This window comes from Amphibalanus amphitrite, unplaced genomic scaffold (assembly GCF_019059575.1).
Source record: "Amphibalanus amphitrite isolate SeventyFive unplaced genomic scaffold, NRLGWU_Aamphi_draft 000011F_arrow, whole genome shotgun sequence".
In the NCBI taxonomy this organism is placed as follows: Eukaryota; Metazoa; Arthropoda; class Thecostraca; order Balanomorpha; family Balanidae; genus Amphibalanus; species Amphibalanus amphitrite.
Window position 1 is genome coordinate 1569148 of NW_024881507.1, and position 17202 is coordinate 1586349.

A 17202-nucleotide genomic window follows, 5' to 3' on the forward strand; every position below is an offset into this window, starting at 1 on the left:
TGTTTTAGTGATTTTAATTGCATGTTGTACAAGACTAGAATGATACAGGGCAGTCCGGGGCTGTTGCGAGTAGGTTAACGTACGGTAGACCGAAGCTCGCTCTGACGGGTGACATTGAGAGCAAATTTCCAATCCAATTCTGATGATGACGTTAACTATCCAATGCATAACTCTTACAGATATCGGGCCTCCAAGCTAAACCATGACTGATTTACATAGTTTCATCATGACGATATCGAATGAAAATATTCTTCGGAGGTTTGTGCGGCGGTTCTCGTTCTTGCGCTGCTTGCTTTGCCAATGCGACAAAACAACTATATTGTAACTTGTACCTCTGCCAAAAAGGCTCAGATCTTAACCCCGGCCCTCCTCCTCCGGCATCCTGATTTTACGCTCGGCTGACGAGGGTGTTGGTGAGGGGATTATCGATTTTTCCTGGCTGAGCAGTGAGCTCGCGCCGCCATTCGACTTACCGCGCGGTGGGGACACCAGTGAGCTCAGGGTGAGCCCACCAGCTCGGACACAGGTCAGACGCATCTCACAGGCAGCGGAGGAGTCAGCGCGTGCCCCCACCCTGACCACTTGCTCCACCTCACCCGACTCTGAGTCTCAGACCTCACCGGACCCCGGCGCCGCTCCTGTCAGGCGCCCGTCGGCCGGCTTATATCCCGGACAGACCGGGAGGGCGCCGGACGGCCGACCGGTCACACCGCCTCGGGCGGTCGATGCAGCCCTCGCCGGATCGAGCCGGAGCTAACCGGACCGAACCGGTTGCCCCGTTCGTCGGCGGGCTGTGAAATGGCCGCCCCGGGGCGCCCGCGGGCGCCGCCCCTGACAGCTCTCAAATGGCCCGCGGCGCCCTCCGACCGCCGGCGGCGCCGGTCTCTATAATCGCTCTCAGCGGGTGGCTACCGCTGCCACTCGGCAATGCAAGTCATCATGGAGCATACAGATGAATATTTCACAGCGGAGACGGCTCCAAATGACTGGCGAATGTCGCTTTTGTATGCCTGTTTCACCTGAACTCAGGTGCTGATACGAGTAGTTTGTGAGGGCAGTAAGCCATGACGGAGCCCCAGAGAATCTGCATAATCGATTTTATATCTGGAGCCACTTTTGTAGCGATACTAAGTGGGCCAACCACAGCCCACGGGCCCGCCGGGGCCTAAAGGCGCGTAGTAGGGCCCGACACGCGATCGCTGAAATTAACGGCGCTGGGCTTGAGATGCTATATCAGCCCTCTTTACCGTTCGTTATTAGTATCTATCTTCAGATTATCTTATCTTCCTATTATCTATCCTAAATCGATCGTAGACTCAGCGAACGCACCGTCCCACTCCACCCACATGTTGCCCCTGTGGCACGTGACCCGGGGCACGTCACATCCCGGTCGGATCACCAATGAGCGCGTCGCACGGGACGAACCACGTTCAGTGCCTCTACGTTCAAGCAACAGGTGTGAGAAATTCAGGCGATATGTCCGCTTCAATTTAGCGCCTTCAATCAAAGCCGTAGATCCGCGAGGTAGTTGAATACTAAGCAGTCTCAGTTCCGTAGCAACTACTGGCCTTCTGGAGCTCCATGCCAATCACAGAGCCGGCATACAAAGATACCGTGTGTATTAACCCTTCGACCAGCCGGCATCGCCACACTTTATACGCCTCAGTGAAATCGGCGGCGCACCGAACAGTTCGGTGCAGACGCAACAAGACTGATACACATACAGAGACACAACTATGGCACTGGCAGATAGCCAAACCGCACAGGCAGTGCTTGGTCCGGGCCAAGACACACAGATAGGGCCGAAGGCGTCGGCGCTTCATCACAATCCCGAATGTCATGTCTGATTGTGCCGTACTCTGAAGTGCGAGAGCTAGAAGATTATCTGGACCTAAAATGATGCGTAACATGCACATTAACAAGCCGTAAATGAGGAGACTGATGAAATATAATAACACGCGACATATGGTGACACGATTTGATAACTTATGTGTCCGGAATCGATAGTACACACGAACAACCGGATTGAAGAACGCAAGAGTATACAAAATACCAAGGAGGATGCGCGGCGCACTTAGGAAGCCCATGATAACAGCATGAATTGTGAAGTTCATACACGCGAACACACATACACACGCAGGTTCACAATACACACCCACCGCAGGCTCCGGGCCGCTGACATGAGTCGAGCTATATGCCTGCCTTCGGATATATCTCTGCCGGTGCATAATACGTGTATGAGGCACATCACGTACACCAAGAGCACCAGGCGTGTGACCAGTGTAAAATACACGAGCCATACACGAGTTTCAAATTAACGCTAAAACATTCCGGGCCACGAGTTCAAAATCTCCACCCTAAACGTTCTGGCACTTTGCTCACGAATGAATTAAGTCGTCCCGTTCCGCACTTGACCCTGGCTGGACGGAAATATACCCTCCCAATGGCCGCTTGACGATGATTAGCTGCACTGATAACAAATCTCAACACACCCGTAACAATTACAGATAGTGCAAGGCCTCCAGAGCGCCGCAGGCCGCGGGCGGCAGTGCCGCAGTAACTCAGGCGCGCGGGCCGCCGAGCGGCGTGGCCGCCCCTCCGGGTACCTACCCGTCACCGCCCGGGCCGTCTAGTAGAAGGGCGTGGTGTCGTCGGCGCCCGAGGGCGGCGTCTGTCGCGCGCCGGACGTCTCCTCCTCTGACGAGTCGGTGTCGTGCCGCCGCCGGTGGTGAGCTCCCGGCAGCAGCAGCGCGCCCGACGAGTCGTCCACCAGCGAGTCGGCCTCCTCAGTGTACGGCTCGGCCTCGCTGCGGTCCTCCGGCGGCGGCGGCGGATCGCTCCGCGCCCCTGTCCCCGGCCGCTCCGACTCCCTACCCTCGACTGTCGTCAGCCCCGTGGAGGCTCGGCTCTCGAGGTCCGTCGAGAGCGACGAGCGTCGGCTGGGGTCCGCCGACCCGGGGGCCGACTCCCCGTCCGTGGTGAGCGTCACTGAAGGCACCGGACTGTCGCCGACGCGCGGCGTCGGGCCGAACCCTGCCGAGGTGCCTCGGCTGCTCCAATCGGTCCGGGAGGCGGCGCTCACCCCGTCCGCTGCGTCCCGCACACTGACCACACTGGCCCGGGCCGTGCTGAGAGCACTGGCGTCCGCCGTGCTGGGCGCACTGTCCCTCGGAGAGCTCAGCGCACTCGCTGCCGGGATGCTGAGCTCACTGCTCCTTCCACTGCCGCCGGCGGCCGGGCCTCCTCGGGGCGGGCGCCGCAGCCGGCCGGCGGTGTCCGGCCCGGCGGGCGCGGTGGACGGTCGCGGACCGAGCCGCGTCCGCTCGCGGTCCGGCAGAGTCTCGGAGGCGGGCCGCGGCACGGCCGTGGTGCTCGTCTGAGTGCTCTCCTCCTCGACGGTCGGGATGGCGCCGTCGGCGGTGAGCACGGCCGGCGCGCTGTCGGGGGTCACCAGCGGCGGGGCCTCGGCGGGAGAGGGGCGCAGCACGCCGTGAGACTGGGCGCCGGACTGGACCGGCCGACCGGGCTCGGCAGCAGCGGCCGGCTCGGCCGGCGCCGCCTCCTCTGTCGGCTCCGGAGAGGCGGTGGGCGACGGCGACGGCGGCGGAGACGGCACCGGCGGCCTGCGGGCGGAGCGAGGGGCGGTCAGCGGCCGGTGGCACCGGCGGCACAGGACAGTCAGCAGGGGACGGCACAGGCCGCACGGGGGCGGACCACGAGTCATTCAGTACGGGAGGGTATATACCGGCCGCCTGCAGGCGGACCACGGGAAGGTCAGAGACGACGGGTGGACAGCGGTACGGGAGGGTACGGGCGGCGCGCGAGTGGGTCAAAGAACTGTCAGCGGGGCGGTCAGACGGTACCTGGAAGGGTACAGGAGGGTAGCTGGCACAGGTGGGGCATACGTGACACACCGGGACCTCCACTCTACACAGCGTAACAACTCTGCGTCACATGTTTGTCGTGGCACGACGACACCTCCGCTCGACACGGCTGATGGTAACACCCATCAGTGAACACCCTCCACCTTCCACCTTAAACCTATCTTTCACCTTGACAACATGGCTCGAAGTCTGAACGATACGGACGCCTTTACAATGGTGCAGAATAAGATGAAAAAGGTGCGTTCAAAGTTTAAGAGTTCTGCATGCAGCTTATATTTGATCGATAAATAAACTTTTAAGTTTGGCTCTGGGGCCGATTCGAGATGGCGCACTAGGAAGCTAGTAAGACTAGGCGACCAAGTGACACTTGAATGTAGTGACACTAAGCGGTATTTTACACCAATCGGCTAGTGGCTCAGCGCGAACCGAAATCGCCTAGTGACGCTTGAAATCAAGTGTCACTAGGGCCTTAGTGCGCCAACGTGAATCGGTCCCTGATCCGGTAACGCTGTAAATAGGTTTGCTGCTAGTCGACGGTTTTGAAGCAGAAGTAGGCTGAAAAGAAAAGCTGGACGATAGCTTTAACCGCGAATTTAACCATAGCGTGTGGCTAAATATTTTCACCATACGAAAATGAATTCACATCTAACTTACTATTCCAACAGAATCCGTCTGTGAGTCTGTGAGTCTGTGTGTCCGCACATCGTGTAGTGGGTTCAATTAACCTCGCCTACAAGGCAGACGGTATGTCGTAGGAAGTTGAAAGTTGCACACCTTATAGGTGACAGAACGGGTCAGCGCCATTTCCAGGTTCCGACTCGCTGGGGTGCACGGTTCGCGCGTGGGGCGCGCTGGAAGAACGCCAATGAAATTTTGATCGGTTCGTAGATCTTCATTGAGAGCCGGGGTCGACAAACTTTGTGAGCTAAATGCATGCCGATCGGTGGCGGGTGCCTCGCATTGGCGGATTGTGAAATTATTAATTTTAATAAATGGTGGCGAAAAAATGTGTTGATTGTCGCAAAATGGGTACAGTTTGTGATAGGAATTTACAAATGCACCGCGTTTGTCGCAAGGCGCCACAATTATCTCAGGGCGTCTTTTTTGCCGCAAATCGCACAGTTTTGTCAAATATAGTCCGATATGGGTGCAATTTGGTGCCAAGATGCATGCTCAATCGCCGCGTGAAAATGCGCCGCGTTTGTCGCAATGCGCCACATGTCACAAAGCGCCATTTCCGACAAATACAATTAAGCGTAATGGAATGGCACGAATAGGGGCAGGGCTGGGAACACTTTAAGTCAGATATTTTAGTACTGATTGGATCCAATTATTCTGTGACCTGACATGACCCAGCGGTGTTGGTAGGGGTAGGGGTAGGGGTAGGGGTAGTGGTAGGGGTAGTGGTAGGAGTAGTAGTAGGGGTAGGGGTAGTGGTAGGGGTAGGAGTATGGGTAGTAGTAGTGGTAGGGGTAGATGTAGTGGTAGGGGTAGGGGTAGGGGTAGGGGTAGGGGTAGGGGTAGTGGTATGGGTAGTGGTAGGGGTAGTGGTTGGGGTAGGGGTAGGGGTAGTGGTAGGGTAGGGGTAGTGGTAGGGGTTGTGGTAGGGGGTAGGGGTAGTGGTGGAGGCAAAAGCAGAACAGTGGCCCGGGCTGATCCCAGCGGACGAGAGGTGACCTATGTGACCTGGCCTGACCCAAAGTTACCGGGGCTGACCCCTTTGACCCGTCTTGACCCCGTATCACCCAAATTTCATCCAACAACGCCCTCAGAACAGTTCTTTTTTTAAATTCTCTTCACATTTCCGTCCATATCTATGCTTCTAGAAGACACATCGACATGAATCAAACACCATTCGAAAGCAAATTGGCTGGTGCCGCAATTTTTCCTACCACGCAGCAAAGCAAGTGGCGCAGCCGCTTGTCTATATTACTATTTGAGATCAGTCCGTCTGTTTGTCTGTCTTTCTGTCTGTCCGCACTTGGTCTCCCCAATATATTGCAGTTCGCAGTTTTGGTGAAATTTTCGGTGACATGGGGTCAGTTATCGGTGCGTGGAGGTCAAACGGTTGCGAGGAGGTGGCTGAAACTTGCGCACCGCGTAGACGACGCTTCGGGCGTGTGCCTTTGCTGGGTCTGCAGTCGGTGGGGTGCACGGTTTGCGCGTGGCGCGCGCTGGAAAAAGGTGTTTTTTCTCCAAATTTTGCTCGGATCTCAAGGCATCGGCAGCCGGGTTCAATCGCCTTTGACAATAAAATGCATGACGATCGGCGGTGGGTGCCTCTCATTTACAGATTGGCCAAGTTATTTATTTTGATAAACAGAGGCGAATGAAGGTGTTGATTTTCGGTAAATAAAGACAGTTTTCAATGCGCTTAACCGACTGCACCGCGTTTGCCGCAGTGCGCCACATTTGTCCACATGCGCTATTTTTACCGCAAATCGCACAACTTTGTCAAATATGGTCCGATAAAGGTGCAATTCGGTGGAAGGATGCATGGCAAAACGAAAGGAATAAATGCACCACTTTTGTCGCAATGCGCCACATTTGTCACAAGGCGCCATTTCAACCAAATACGAATAAGAATAATGAAATGACACGAGTAGGAGCAGGGTTAGGAACTCTTTTTTTAGTTCATCAGTTTATATGATAGTCTGTGACCTCACATGACCCAGCGATAGTGGTGGTAGTGTTGTGGTAGTAGTATTGGTAGGAGTAGCGGTAGGGGCAGTGGTAGTATTAGGGGTAGTGGTAGGGGTAGTGTTAGGGGTAGTAGTAGGGGTAGTGGTAGGGGTAGTGGTAGGGGTAGTAGTAGGGGTAGTAGTAGGGGTAGGGGTAGTGGTAGGGGTAGTAGTAGTGGTTGGGGTAGTAGTAGGGGTAGGGGTAGGGGTAGGGGTAGTGGTAGGGGTAGTGGTAGGGGTAGGGGTAGTGGTAGGGGTAGTGGTAGGGGTAGTGGTAGGGGTAGTGGTAGGGATAGTGGTAGGAGTAGTGGTATGAGTAGAAGTAGTAGAAGTGTGGTACAGGCCGATCCAATGTGACGATGGTGACCTATACGACCTGGCCTGACCGAAGGTGACCTGGCCTGACCCAGTGTGACCAGGGATGGCCAACTTGACCTGACTTGACCCCATATGATCCAAATTTCATCCAACTAAGTTATTATGTTCAAAATTTTCCTCTGCACGTTTCCGTCCATATCTCTGCTTCCAGACGACTGATCAATTTAAATCAAACACCATTCGAAAGCAAATTGGCTGCTGCCGTATTTTATCGCTACGCCGCGAAGCAAGTGGCGCAGCCGCTTGTCTAACTTACTATTCTAACAGAATCCGTCTGTCTGTGAGTCTGTGTGTCCGCACATCGTGTAGTGGGTTCAATTAACCTCGCCTACAGGGCAGACGGTATATCGTAGGAGGTTGAAATTTGCACACCTTCTAGGTGACAGAGCGGGTCAGCGCCTTTTCTAGGTTTCGACTCGCTGGGGTGCACGGTTCGCGCGTGGCGCGCGCTGGAAGAACGCCAATGAAATTTTGATCGGTTCGTAGATCTTCATTGAGAGCCGGGGTCGACAAACTTTGTGCACTAAATGCATGCCGATCGGTGGCGGGTGCCTCGCATTGGCGGATGGGCAAGTTTTTAATTTGAATAAAAAGTGGCGAGAGAATGTGTTGATTTTCGTTCGATGGGAACAGTTTGTGATACGATTTTACAAATTCACCGCATTTGCCGCAATGCGCCACAATTATCTCAGGGCGTCATTTTTGCCGCAAATCGAACAGTTTTGTTAAATATGGTCCGATATGGGCGCAATTAGGTGCAAAGATGCATGCTCAATCACCGGGTGAAAATGCGCCACGTTTGCTGCAATGCGCCACATTTGTCACAAAGCGCGTAAGCGCCATTTCCGACAAATACGATTAAGGGTAATTGTATCGTTCTCGGGCTCTCAGTACCGAGAAAGAGGCGTGGACTTCAACAGCGAATTCTATTATCTCAGAGCATTTAGCATAGCGGGGAGATCAAGACAAAAACAAAGATTCGAGCGGGAACCAAACGTTACACTTTTGGCGCATCTGTGACAGGCAAGTAATCACACACTAAAACACTGCCATATTACGTGCATCACGTAACATCCCTCTCCTTTAAGTTTGAACCACTACAGGTTCAGCTTGAGAGGAGGACGGACACGTCGCCCTGACCTGGTGCAGTTGGAGGCGACAGCGCTCTCTCCAACTGGCTCGGAATGCGCGGCCGGTTGCTCGCTCGTGGTGGCTCGCGTCGGAGTAGGCTGATGTTCCGCCCCGTTCCTTGTTGCTGCCTGGGCTGTCGTGTGGCGCTGCTGTGGCGTCGTCGGCTGCGTAGCTCGTAGGAACTGACGGTTTCGACGGTAGATGACACCGTCTTCACTTTCTACTTCATAGCTCCTCGGCTTGAGCATGCTAGTCACGACAGCCTTCTTCCACGAGTTTCTGCCGTCGATTGGCTGCATTCGGACCGGTTCCCCCACTTGTAGGGGTCGCAGTTCTCGCCTGCCGGTGTGCCTGTCGTTTGCGGCAGCTTTCCTGGCTTCCAGTCGCTGTTTCTGGTTGATGTTCTGCTTGGGCTGGAGAAGTGCTTTAGACGTTGGCACTCCTGTCCTTGTCCGTCGGCTCATCAGACGCTGTGCCGGGCTCGTGTCCATCCCTTCTTGTGGGGTATTCCTGAGGTTCAGGAGACCCAGGTACGGGTCCTCTCCTGCGGCTCTGCTCCTCTTCATCATTCGCTTGACTGTCTTGACAGCGGCTTCAGCAGCTCCATTCCCTTTACTGTTGCCCGGACTTGACGTCTGGTGTTCGAATTGCCAGGCCTTGGCGAACTGCGCGAAGTGATAACTGGAGAATTGCGGGCCGTTGTCGCTTACCAGCACATCTGGTATGCCATGACGAGCAAACTGTGCCTTCAGTTTGGTGACCACCGCCTGTGAGGTTGTTTCTTTCAGGTAGTCTACCTCGACAAAGTGACTGAAGTAGTCTACAGTGACGAGGTAGTCACGGCCTTCAATAGTGAAGAGGTCAGTCCCGACCTTTTCCCATGGTCGGTCAGGCACTTCGTGGGCGTACACAGGCTCAGGCCCCTGCTTCATGGGAGTTTCGGCGCAGGTGTCGCATGACGCGAGGTACTCCCGGATGTCACTTGACATGCCTGGCCAGAAGATCAGATCTCGTGCTCTTCTCAGGCAGGAGTTTATGCCAGAGTGACCCGCATGGAGCTTGAGGAGCATTTCCTTCCTCATCGTCTTCGGGATGATCACCCTGTCTCCTCTTACAACGATACCGTCGTGCACTGACAGCTCGTCTCGATAGTTGTAGAATGGCTTTACACTATCCAGAAGACATGTTTTCTCAGACGGCCATCCAGCTCCGATGGTTTTCGTTAGCTCTTGTAGAGTTTGGTCCTGCTCGGTTGCCTTTCGGATGTCGTCCAAACGCTCTCGCCTGAAGGGCGCTGCATACACAGCGTGCACTTCTGCGTCCTCTCCTTCGTGCGTTTCTGGCGGTGGCGCGCGAGACATAGCGTCGGCCGCAGGGATCGCAGATCCCGGCTTGAACACTAGGGAGTAGTTGTACTTCTGAGTGTTCAGTAGCATGTTCTGCAGTCTTCTTGGGGCCTTGGATAGCGGCTTTTTCTTGATGCTGTCCAGCGGCTTGTGGTCGGTGACCACAGTGACGTGGCGACCGTAGGTGAAGTGGTGGAACTTCTCCAGGCCGTACTTCACTGCCAGCATCTCCTTCTCGATCTGGGCGTAGTTCCGCTCAGCAGGAGTCAGAGAGCGACTAGCGAACGCCACTGGTCTGCCATCTTGCATCATAACGGCTCCTAGCCCGTACTCGGACGCGTCGTTCTCCAGGACGAGGTCCTTCTGGGGGTCGTAGAACGCCAGCTTGACGTCAGCCTCAATCATTTTCTTCACGTCCTGGAACGCCTTCTTTTGGTTCTCGCTCCAGGTCCACGGCACGTCCTTCCTCAACAGGTTCTGGAGGGGGTGGATCACCTCGGTCACATGAGGCAGGTAACGAGCCAGGTAGTTTGTCATCCCCAGGAATCTCCGGAGCTCTGTGACGTTTTCTGGGACAGGATAGGTAGTGATGGCCTTCACCTTTTCCGGATCTGACTGGAGGCCTTCTTCGGAGATCAGGTGCCCCATGAACACCATGGACTTCTCTCGGAGCTTGCTCTTCTCCTTGTTGAGCTTGATTTTCTTCTCTCGACACCTCTCCAGGAACTTGCTCAGCCTGTCGTCGTGCTCCTTCATGTTGCGTCCGTGGATGATGACGTCATCTGCTACGCACAGTACACCTTCAAGTCCTTCCAGAGCCTGTTGGAGCTTCTTTTGGAAGATTTCGGCAGACACAGAGAGACCGAAGGGTAGGCGGAGCCATCTGTACCTGCCGTAGCAGGTCTGGAACGTGGTCAGCATGCTGGACTCCTTGTCCAGGCACACATGCCAATATCCTGACTTCAGGTCCATCTTTGTGAAGACTCGAGACTGGCCCAACTCGTGGAGTGTGTCGTCTAGGATCGGCAGCGTCGTGTGTTCTCGCTGCAGGGCTTTGTTCAGCTCCTGTGGGTCAATGCAGACTCTTAGGCTCCCATCCTTTTTGTGAGTGATTGCCATCTGGCTTACCCATGGGGTTGGTTCTTCGACCTTCGCCAGCACTTCCTGCTTCTCCATCAGGTCCAGTTCTTCTTTCAGCTTGGGCCGCACCGAGATGGGGACCCGCCTTGTGGGCATTATCACAGGCTTTGCCTCCTCACTGACCTTGAGATGGTGCTCGCCTTCCAGCTTCCCCAGTCCTCCATCCATGACATCTTTGTAGTTGTCTTCCACATTGAGGTTGTGTACTTCTACAAAGTTATCTGTCTGGACATTGATCAGTTTCATCTGCTGACTAGCTCGGAGTCCTAGCAGGGGAGTCAGGTTTCCTTCATACACTAGGAACTCTACTGAGTACAGACGGCCATTTCGGGGGTTCCTCACCGTCCTGCGGCACGTACCTTCAGGTTTGAAGTCGCCCTGGTTCCAGGTGCGGATTATCTTGTTTGTTGGTGTCAGCTCTGTGGCATACCTCTTAGGCAGCAGGTTGACACTGGATCCAGTGTCCACCTGGAAGTGGACTTCTTCATCGTCCAGTAGCATGGCACACTTCACTTCCTTCTTCTGATCCGACACGGCCAGGACGTTGACCCACTCAGGCTCTTCATCGTCTTGGACATGATGCACTCTCTGTCTGTGCTGCGGAGTGAAGCATTGTGAGGCAGAGTGGTTTTTGAGGCCACATTTCTTACATGTTTTTCCATATGCTGGGCAAAGTTCCTTCTTCATTTTGTGACTTTCGCCACAGAACTTGCAGGTCCTCACGTCTCCTGGATGCCTCATCTGTTTCTTCTGGTTGAAACCTTTCCTTTTTTCAGTAGTCACTTTGTGAATCTGCTCATTTGGCCGCATGGCTCGGTTTTGGGCCAAAGCACTCTCTGAAGCTTTGCAGATGTCTATGCACTGCTCTAGAGTGAGATCACGACACTTCAGCAGTTCAGTCTGAACCTTTGAGTCGTTAACACCAAGGACGATTCTGTCCATGATCATTGCAGGCAGACAGTCATTGCAGAACCCACAAGTCTTTACCAGGTCTCTCAGATCAGATATAAAAGCATCTACTGGCTCACCTTCTGCTTGCTTTCTGCTGTTGAAGATAAACCTCTCATAGGTTTGGTTCACTTCCCCGACGCAGAACTTTTCCATCTTCTCCATGATCTCTGCTGCAGTACGCTCCTCTTCAGGGGTGTCAAACTGAAACCCATTGTACACTTTGAGGGCGTCGTCAGCCAGCAGGTTGAGGAGGAGTGCAACCTGTACTCTTCTTTCGAGATTCTCAAAGCCAGAAAGAATGGTGTACGATGACCATCTTTGAGAGAACAGCTTCCAATTTTCAGCAGCATTTCCCCCCACTGAGAATGGCTGGGGTGGTCGGATGCCAGGAATGGCCACAGTGTGGTTATTTCCTTCATTAGACATGTTGTCTTGGCTTGTACCTACTGCTTGGTGTGCGCCGAGATTGCCTCAAAATCTTGAGAGTACCTTGTGCGTTTCTCCAGGTGGAAAGATTATCTCAAAACACATTCAAGACAGTGTTTAAAGAACCACATAGGCTACTAAGGTCTCACAGCTGCCACCATGTATCGTTCTCGGGCTCTCAGTACCGAGAAAGAGGCGTGGACTTCAACAGCGAATTCTATTATCTCAGAGCATTTAGCATAGCGGGGAGATCAAGACAAAAACAAAGATTCGAGCGGGAACCAAACGTTACACTTTTGGCGCATCTGTGACAGGCAAGTAATCACACACTAAAACACTGCCATATTACGTGCATCACGTAACAGGGTAATGGAATGGCACGAATAGGAGCAGTGCTAAAAGCACTTTTAAAGTCTGTTTTTTTTTAATACTCATTGAATCCAATTATTATACGACCTGACATGACCCAGTGGTAGGTAGTGGTAGTGGTAGGGGTAGTGGTAGTGGTAGGGGTAGTGGTAGGGGTAGTGGTAGTGGTAGGAGGTAGGGGTAGGGGTAGTGGTAGTGGTGCATATTTACGTCTGGACAACGAGTTGCGTTGGAGAGGCCGGAAATAGTGGCGATTTCAGGACCGCAAGAATGGACCGTCATTGGAATGATTCTTTTTGAACCCGTGCACTGTTTTTGGCTGGAATTTAATAGTTACTACAAAAAGATTTTGTGATTACGTTTGGCCAAGAATGAATACCATTAGCGCTAAGTTTTCACTACCATTGCATTTTGTCCAGAGGCATATAGTGCTGTAATATTGCAGTTCTTGCGCGTTTGTTACAAAATATGAAGCAAACATGCAAAAAAGGTTCCAAAGTAACGTTGTATATCGCAAAATATCATATTGACCTCAAGTTCCATCCGTTGCATGATTGACTAGACAGATTCACACATTTCAAGTTTATCTTGGATCAGAGGTGTCAGTGTAGTTCATCAGTGCCAGAGGTTTACTTGAGGGGAAGCTATGATAATTGCTCTTGTCCATTCACTAAGAAGTTATTAAATATTACATATTTTGTTTTGTGTATTCCAAGAGGAGAGGGAACTATTTTCTTTGTGCCTTCATGTCAGAATTGAAGATGGATCATAAAATTTTCAAGGCAGTTAATCAACCAAGCATTTAGTCTTTCTTGTATATAAGCTGTGGCTAAGAAGAAAAGGTTCATCAATCCTGAAGTTCAGTCATCTTACTTCAACTTGGCAGGAAGATCCCCAAGGGCAGAGGATATATTGTATACCTATCCTGTAAATCAAAGCGTTTTTGTGACTGCAAGGCTTAGCTATTTGTTGTGTGCTTGGAGTGAGGCTATGGGCGTTTTTGTTGTATGTTTTTGTGGAGATTGAATATAACTGTGACCCTGTGTTTGTTTGTATATTTACTACAGTCCAACAGCACACTCACCTGACATACTCATTACTCACCCAGCTCATAGCTTTACCCCACAGGATTTGTACTTGTTGATGTCTTGAGCATGAACAAAGCACTAAAGTAGCCTAGTTCAAGTTATCATTTCCCACATTTTTCTGAGCATCTAACATGGCATACACTGTAGTGCTGAGCAGCTTCAGAGTAGAGACACTTTAAATGCACAGACTCTCACCAGCCACCCAATGAGCCAGTTCCTCATTTGACTGTTTCCCTGGATAGTTGGATACGGCTTGGCAAGGTGAGCTAACTGTTGGCAAGTTGAAGGTTAGCAGGTGAGAAGGAGCTAGGGTGAGTAAGTACCTACCTATAACTGAGTGCTACTGCTATGCAGGTCTTGGGTAGGTTGCAAATATGTGTGATGAATGATGATTGAGGTTAGGTCAGGTTAGTCAGGTATGCTCAGCCCTCAGGTCACATTTTTTATGGACACGTCACTAGGCAATTTAAAAACTACAACCTAATATAAGAGCACCCAACTAACCTACACAACTACTAGCTATATGACTATTGACTAAGTACCTACCTACTTGTGCCTACATCTCATACCAAGTCAAAATAAACTATAAAGTTCCTTGCTGGAAGATTACCCTCAGTACTTTTTATCCCAGTCCTGTGAAGAAAACTAATACTTCTATGTTCTGAGTCATTTCTGGCCATCCACAGAAAGAAATGCTGACAGCTTTGCTATTGTATATTGGACCAATAATCACTCATGACTATGAACACATCGTACGATCACATTGTTGCATGGATTGTATTTGTCACATTGACAATTCTTCTAAAATCCTTTTTTCAAAAAATGCAAAGTAATGATGAACATCACATTAAACATTAAGCTGATTTAGTGATCCAAGCGGCAAGCTGTCTCCTCCAGTAGCAATGGAATGATTGTGTGTTTCATTTGCCAGACACTGAGTAATGCACATTACGACATTACCCTTCTGCAAAGTAAAGCTGCTCGAGTTCATTCATTCTAGATTTTTTCACTCGATAGTTAGCACAAATTAATCTTGCTGTTGTAAGCTATAATTCAATATTCACACCAATACATCAATATGCGTTCATCAGCCAGCATTTTCTGGCTTGGTATTGCTCAGCGTGCTCTTCATGATCTCCTGCAATAGTATAGCTTGTTTTTGTCCAATAAGCTCTCTTAATTTTACTTTTTCTTGCTGATAAGTGAGCCAGACCAACTTGCGTTTATCAACCAACATTTCCTAAATTCAACTTGATATAAATATTGCTCAGGGCTCAGGAGTCAGGACTCTGGAGCCTTAGCCTCCTGGATACTTGGAATTGTTTTCAGTCAACATGTTTCTTTAATATGATATAATTCAATCACAAGGGATCCGAAACTTCCAACAAAACGACGTACACGACTACGAAAACACCAGATGAACTTGAAAAAGGCCAATTGGAACTTGCTTGGAACAGAGCCAAGCGCGGTGCTCCATTTGTTTGTTTACAATAATTGTAGTGCTGATGTATTGTTTTATGACTCTAGCGGTCGGCTTATAAAAATGAAACACTTTAACCAAATCTATAAGGCAAGTAATATTTTTCTGAGAGAACTAAAATATTTAAAAGCTAAACACTATGAAATACAGGAATCGGAACGAAAAAGTAACCTAAAAATCCAGCCGAATCACCGGCTCCTAAAACTGCGACAAAATCAACACTTTTCCCCGCAACTCGTTGTCCAGACGTAAATATGCGGTAGTGGTACGGGTAGGTGTAGTAGTAATGGTAGGGGTAGTAGTAGCCAGTAGGGGTAGAGGTAGTAGTAGGGGTAGTGGTAGGGGTAGTGGTAGGGGTAGTGGTAGGGGTAGTGGTAGGGGTAGTGGTAGGGGTAGGAGTATGGGTAGTAGTAGTGGTAGGGGTAGGGATAGATGTAGTGGTAGTGGTAGCGGTAGGGGTAGGGGCAGTGGTAGTGATAGGAGTAGGGGTAGGGGTAGGGGTAGGGGTAGTGGTAGGAGTAGTGGTAGGGGTAGGTGTAGTGGTAGTGGTATGGGTAGTAGTAGGAGTAGTAGTAGGGGTAGTGGTAGGGGTAGGAGTATGGGTAGTAGTGACGTAATGACATGATGTGGAGATGGAATTAAATTGATGAAATACTAGGACTTACTCCACAAGGAGATCGAATGGGTCGGAGCGCTTTCAATATGTATTATACATATCGTCGTCAGCGAATCAATAACGGGTCGAATCGAGTCGGGTATCGAAGAGGTTCGGGAGCTGCGCGGCAGAGCGATCACATACTATTCGAATTATGCATTAAAGAGAATAAAAAACACGTGAGAACAATCATGATACACTAGCTGCTAAAATGAATTAAAATGGGGTGCTAAAATGCATAAATGGCACGTATAAAAATACAATAAAGGGGGGGGGGGAAACAGGATACCTATGGTGATAAAGACTGAGTAGAAAAGACTATACAAAAATGAGTGCAAAAACTGTAAAAGGACGAGTACAAATATAAATACATACAAAGGCCGAACTAGACGTAAACACTACTGACAAAAACGGCGGATTATCGGCAGCCAGCGGTCATGCAGCAGGGCACCCGAGTTCCTGTTCACGTTTGCGTCATTCGGCGACACCAGGACGGCTTCACGCCGACCAACAGTCCGAATATAGGCCGATTCCAGGAGAAGTCGCATCTGGTGATGACTGGCTCGATTCAAGATCTTGATGGCATCGAAAGCAGGTGAGCAGTCTCTATGGGTACTGAAGGCCGATGTATTGGCTCTCGAGCGGACTGCTCCAGTCCAGCTCTCCCGGTGTTCTCGGAGTCTCGTGCCCAGCTCACGATCTGTCTCATTTTAATTCATTTTAATTCATTTTAGCAGCTAGTGTATCATGATTGTTCTCACGTGTTTTTTATTCTCTTTAATGCATAATTCGAATAGTATGTGATCGCTCTGCCGCGCAGCTCCCGAACCTCTTCGATACCCGACTCGATTCGACCCGTTATTGATTCGCTGACGACGATATGTATAATACATATTGAAAGCGCTCCGACCCATTCGATCTCCTTGTGGAGTAAGTCCTAGTATTTCATCAATGGGTAGTAGTAGTGGTAGGGGTAGCTGTAGTGGTAGTGGTAGGGGTAGGGGTAGGGGTAGGGGTAGGGGTAGTGGTAGTGGTAGGGGTAGTGGTAAGGGTAGTGGTAGGGGTAGTGGTAGGGGTAGGGGTAGTGGTAGGGGTAAATAGTGGTGGAGGTAAAAGTAGAACAGTGGCCCGGGCTGATCCCATCGAACGAGAGGTGACCTACATATGTGACCTGGCCTGACCCAAAGTGACCGGAACTGATCCCTTTGACCCGCCTTGACCCCGTATCAGCCAAATTTTATCCAACAAAGCCCCCAGAACAGTTCTTTTTTAATTCTCTTCACATTTCCGTCCATATCTATGCTTCTAGACGACACATCGATTTGAATCGAACACCATTCGAAAGCAAATTGGCTGGTGCCGCAATTTTTTCCTACCACGCAGCAAAGCAAGTGGCGGAGCCGCTTGTCTATATTACTATTTGAGGAGGGTGCGTCTGTCCGTTACCGAGGTCCCGACTTGGTGGTGCTTTGCGTGGACTACAGGCCAGACCGTTGCACCTAGCCCGGTGAAATTTGCACAACTTATAGATCAAGGATGCGCGACGTGCCTTTGAGGGGTCTCAGCTCGATCGGATTGATAGGGAGCGCGTGGCGCGTGCTCAAAAAGTGCAAATTCGCGTCATAGACTTTACATGTATAAATCGGCGTGCGAAATCGGGCGAAAACGGCTAA

General features: G+C 51.1%; 1 protein-coding gene across 1 annotated transcript in view; it reads right to left on the reverse strand.

Moving 5' to 3' along the window:
* Positions 1 to 1602: 1602 nt before the first annotated feature.
* The window catches only part of LOC122382331 (flocculation protein FLO11-like), a 45561-nt gene continuing 29961 nt past the window's right edge, over positions 1603 to 17202 (reverse strand). The window contains exon 16 of the mRNA XM_043367525.1: positions 1603 to 3623. Within this exon, the coding sequence (XP_043223460.1) occupies positions 2630 to 3623 (994 nt within the window). The 3' untranslated portion in view covers positions 1603 to 2629. The remainder of the gene's footprint in view (positions 3624 to 17202) is intronic.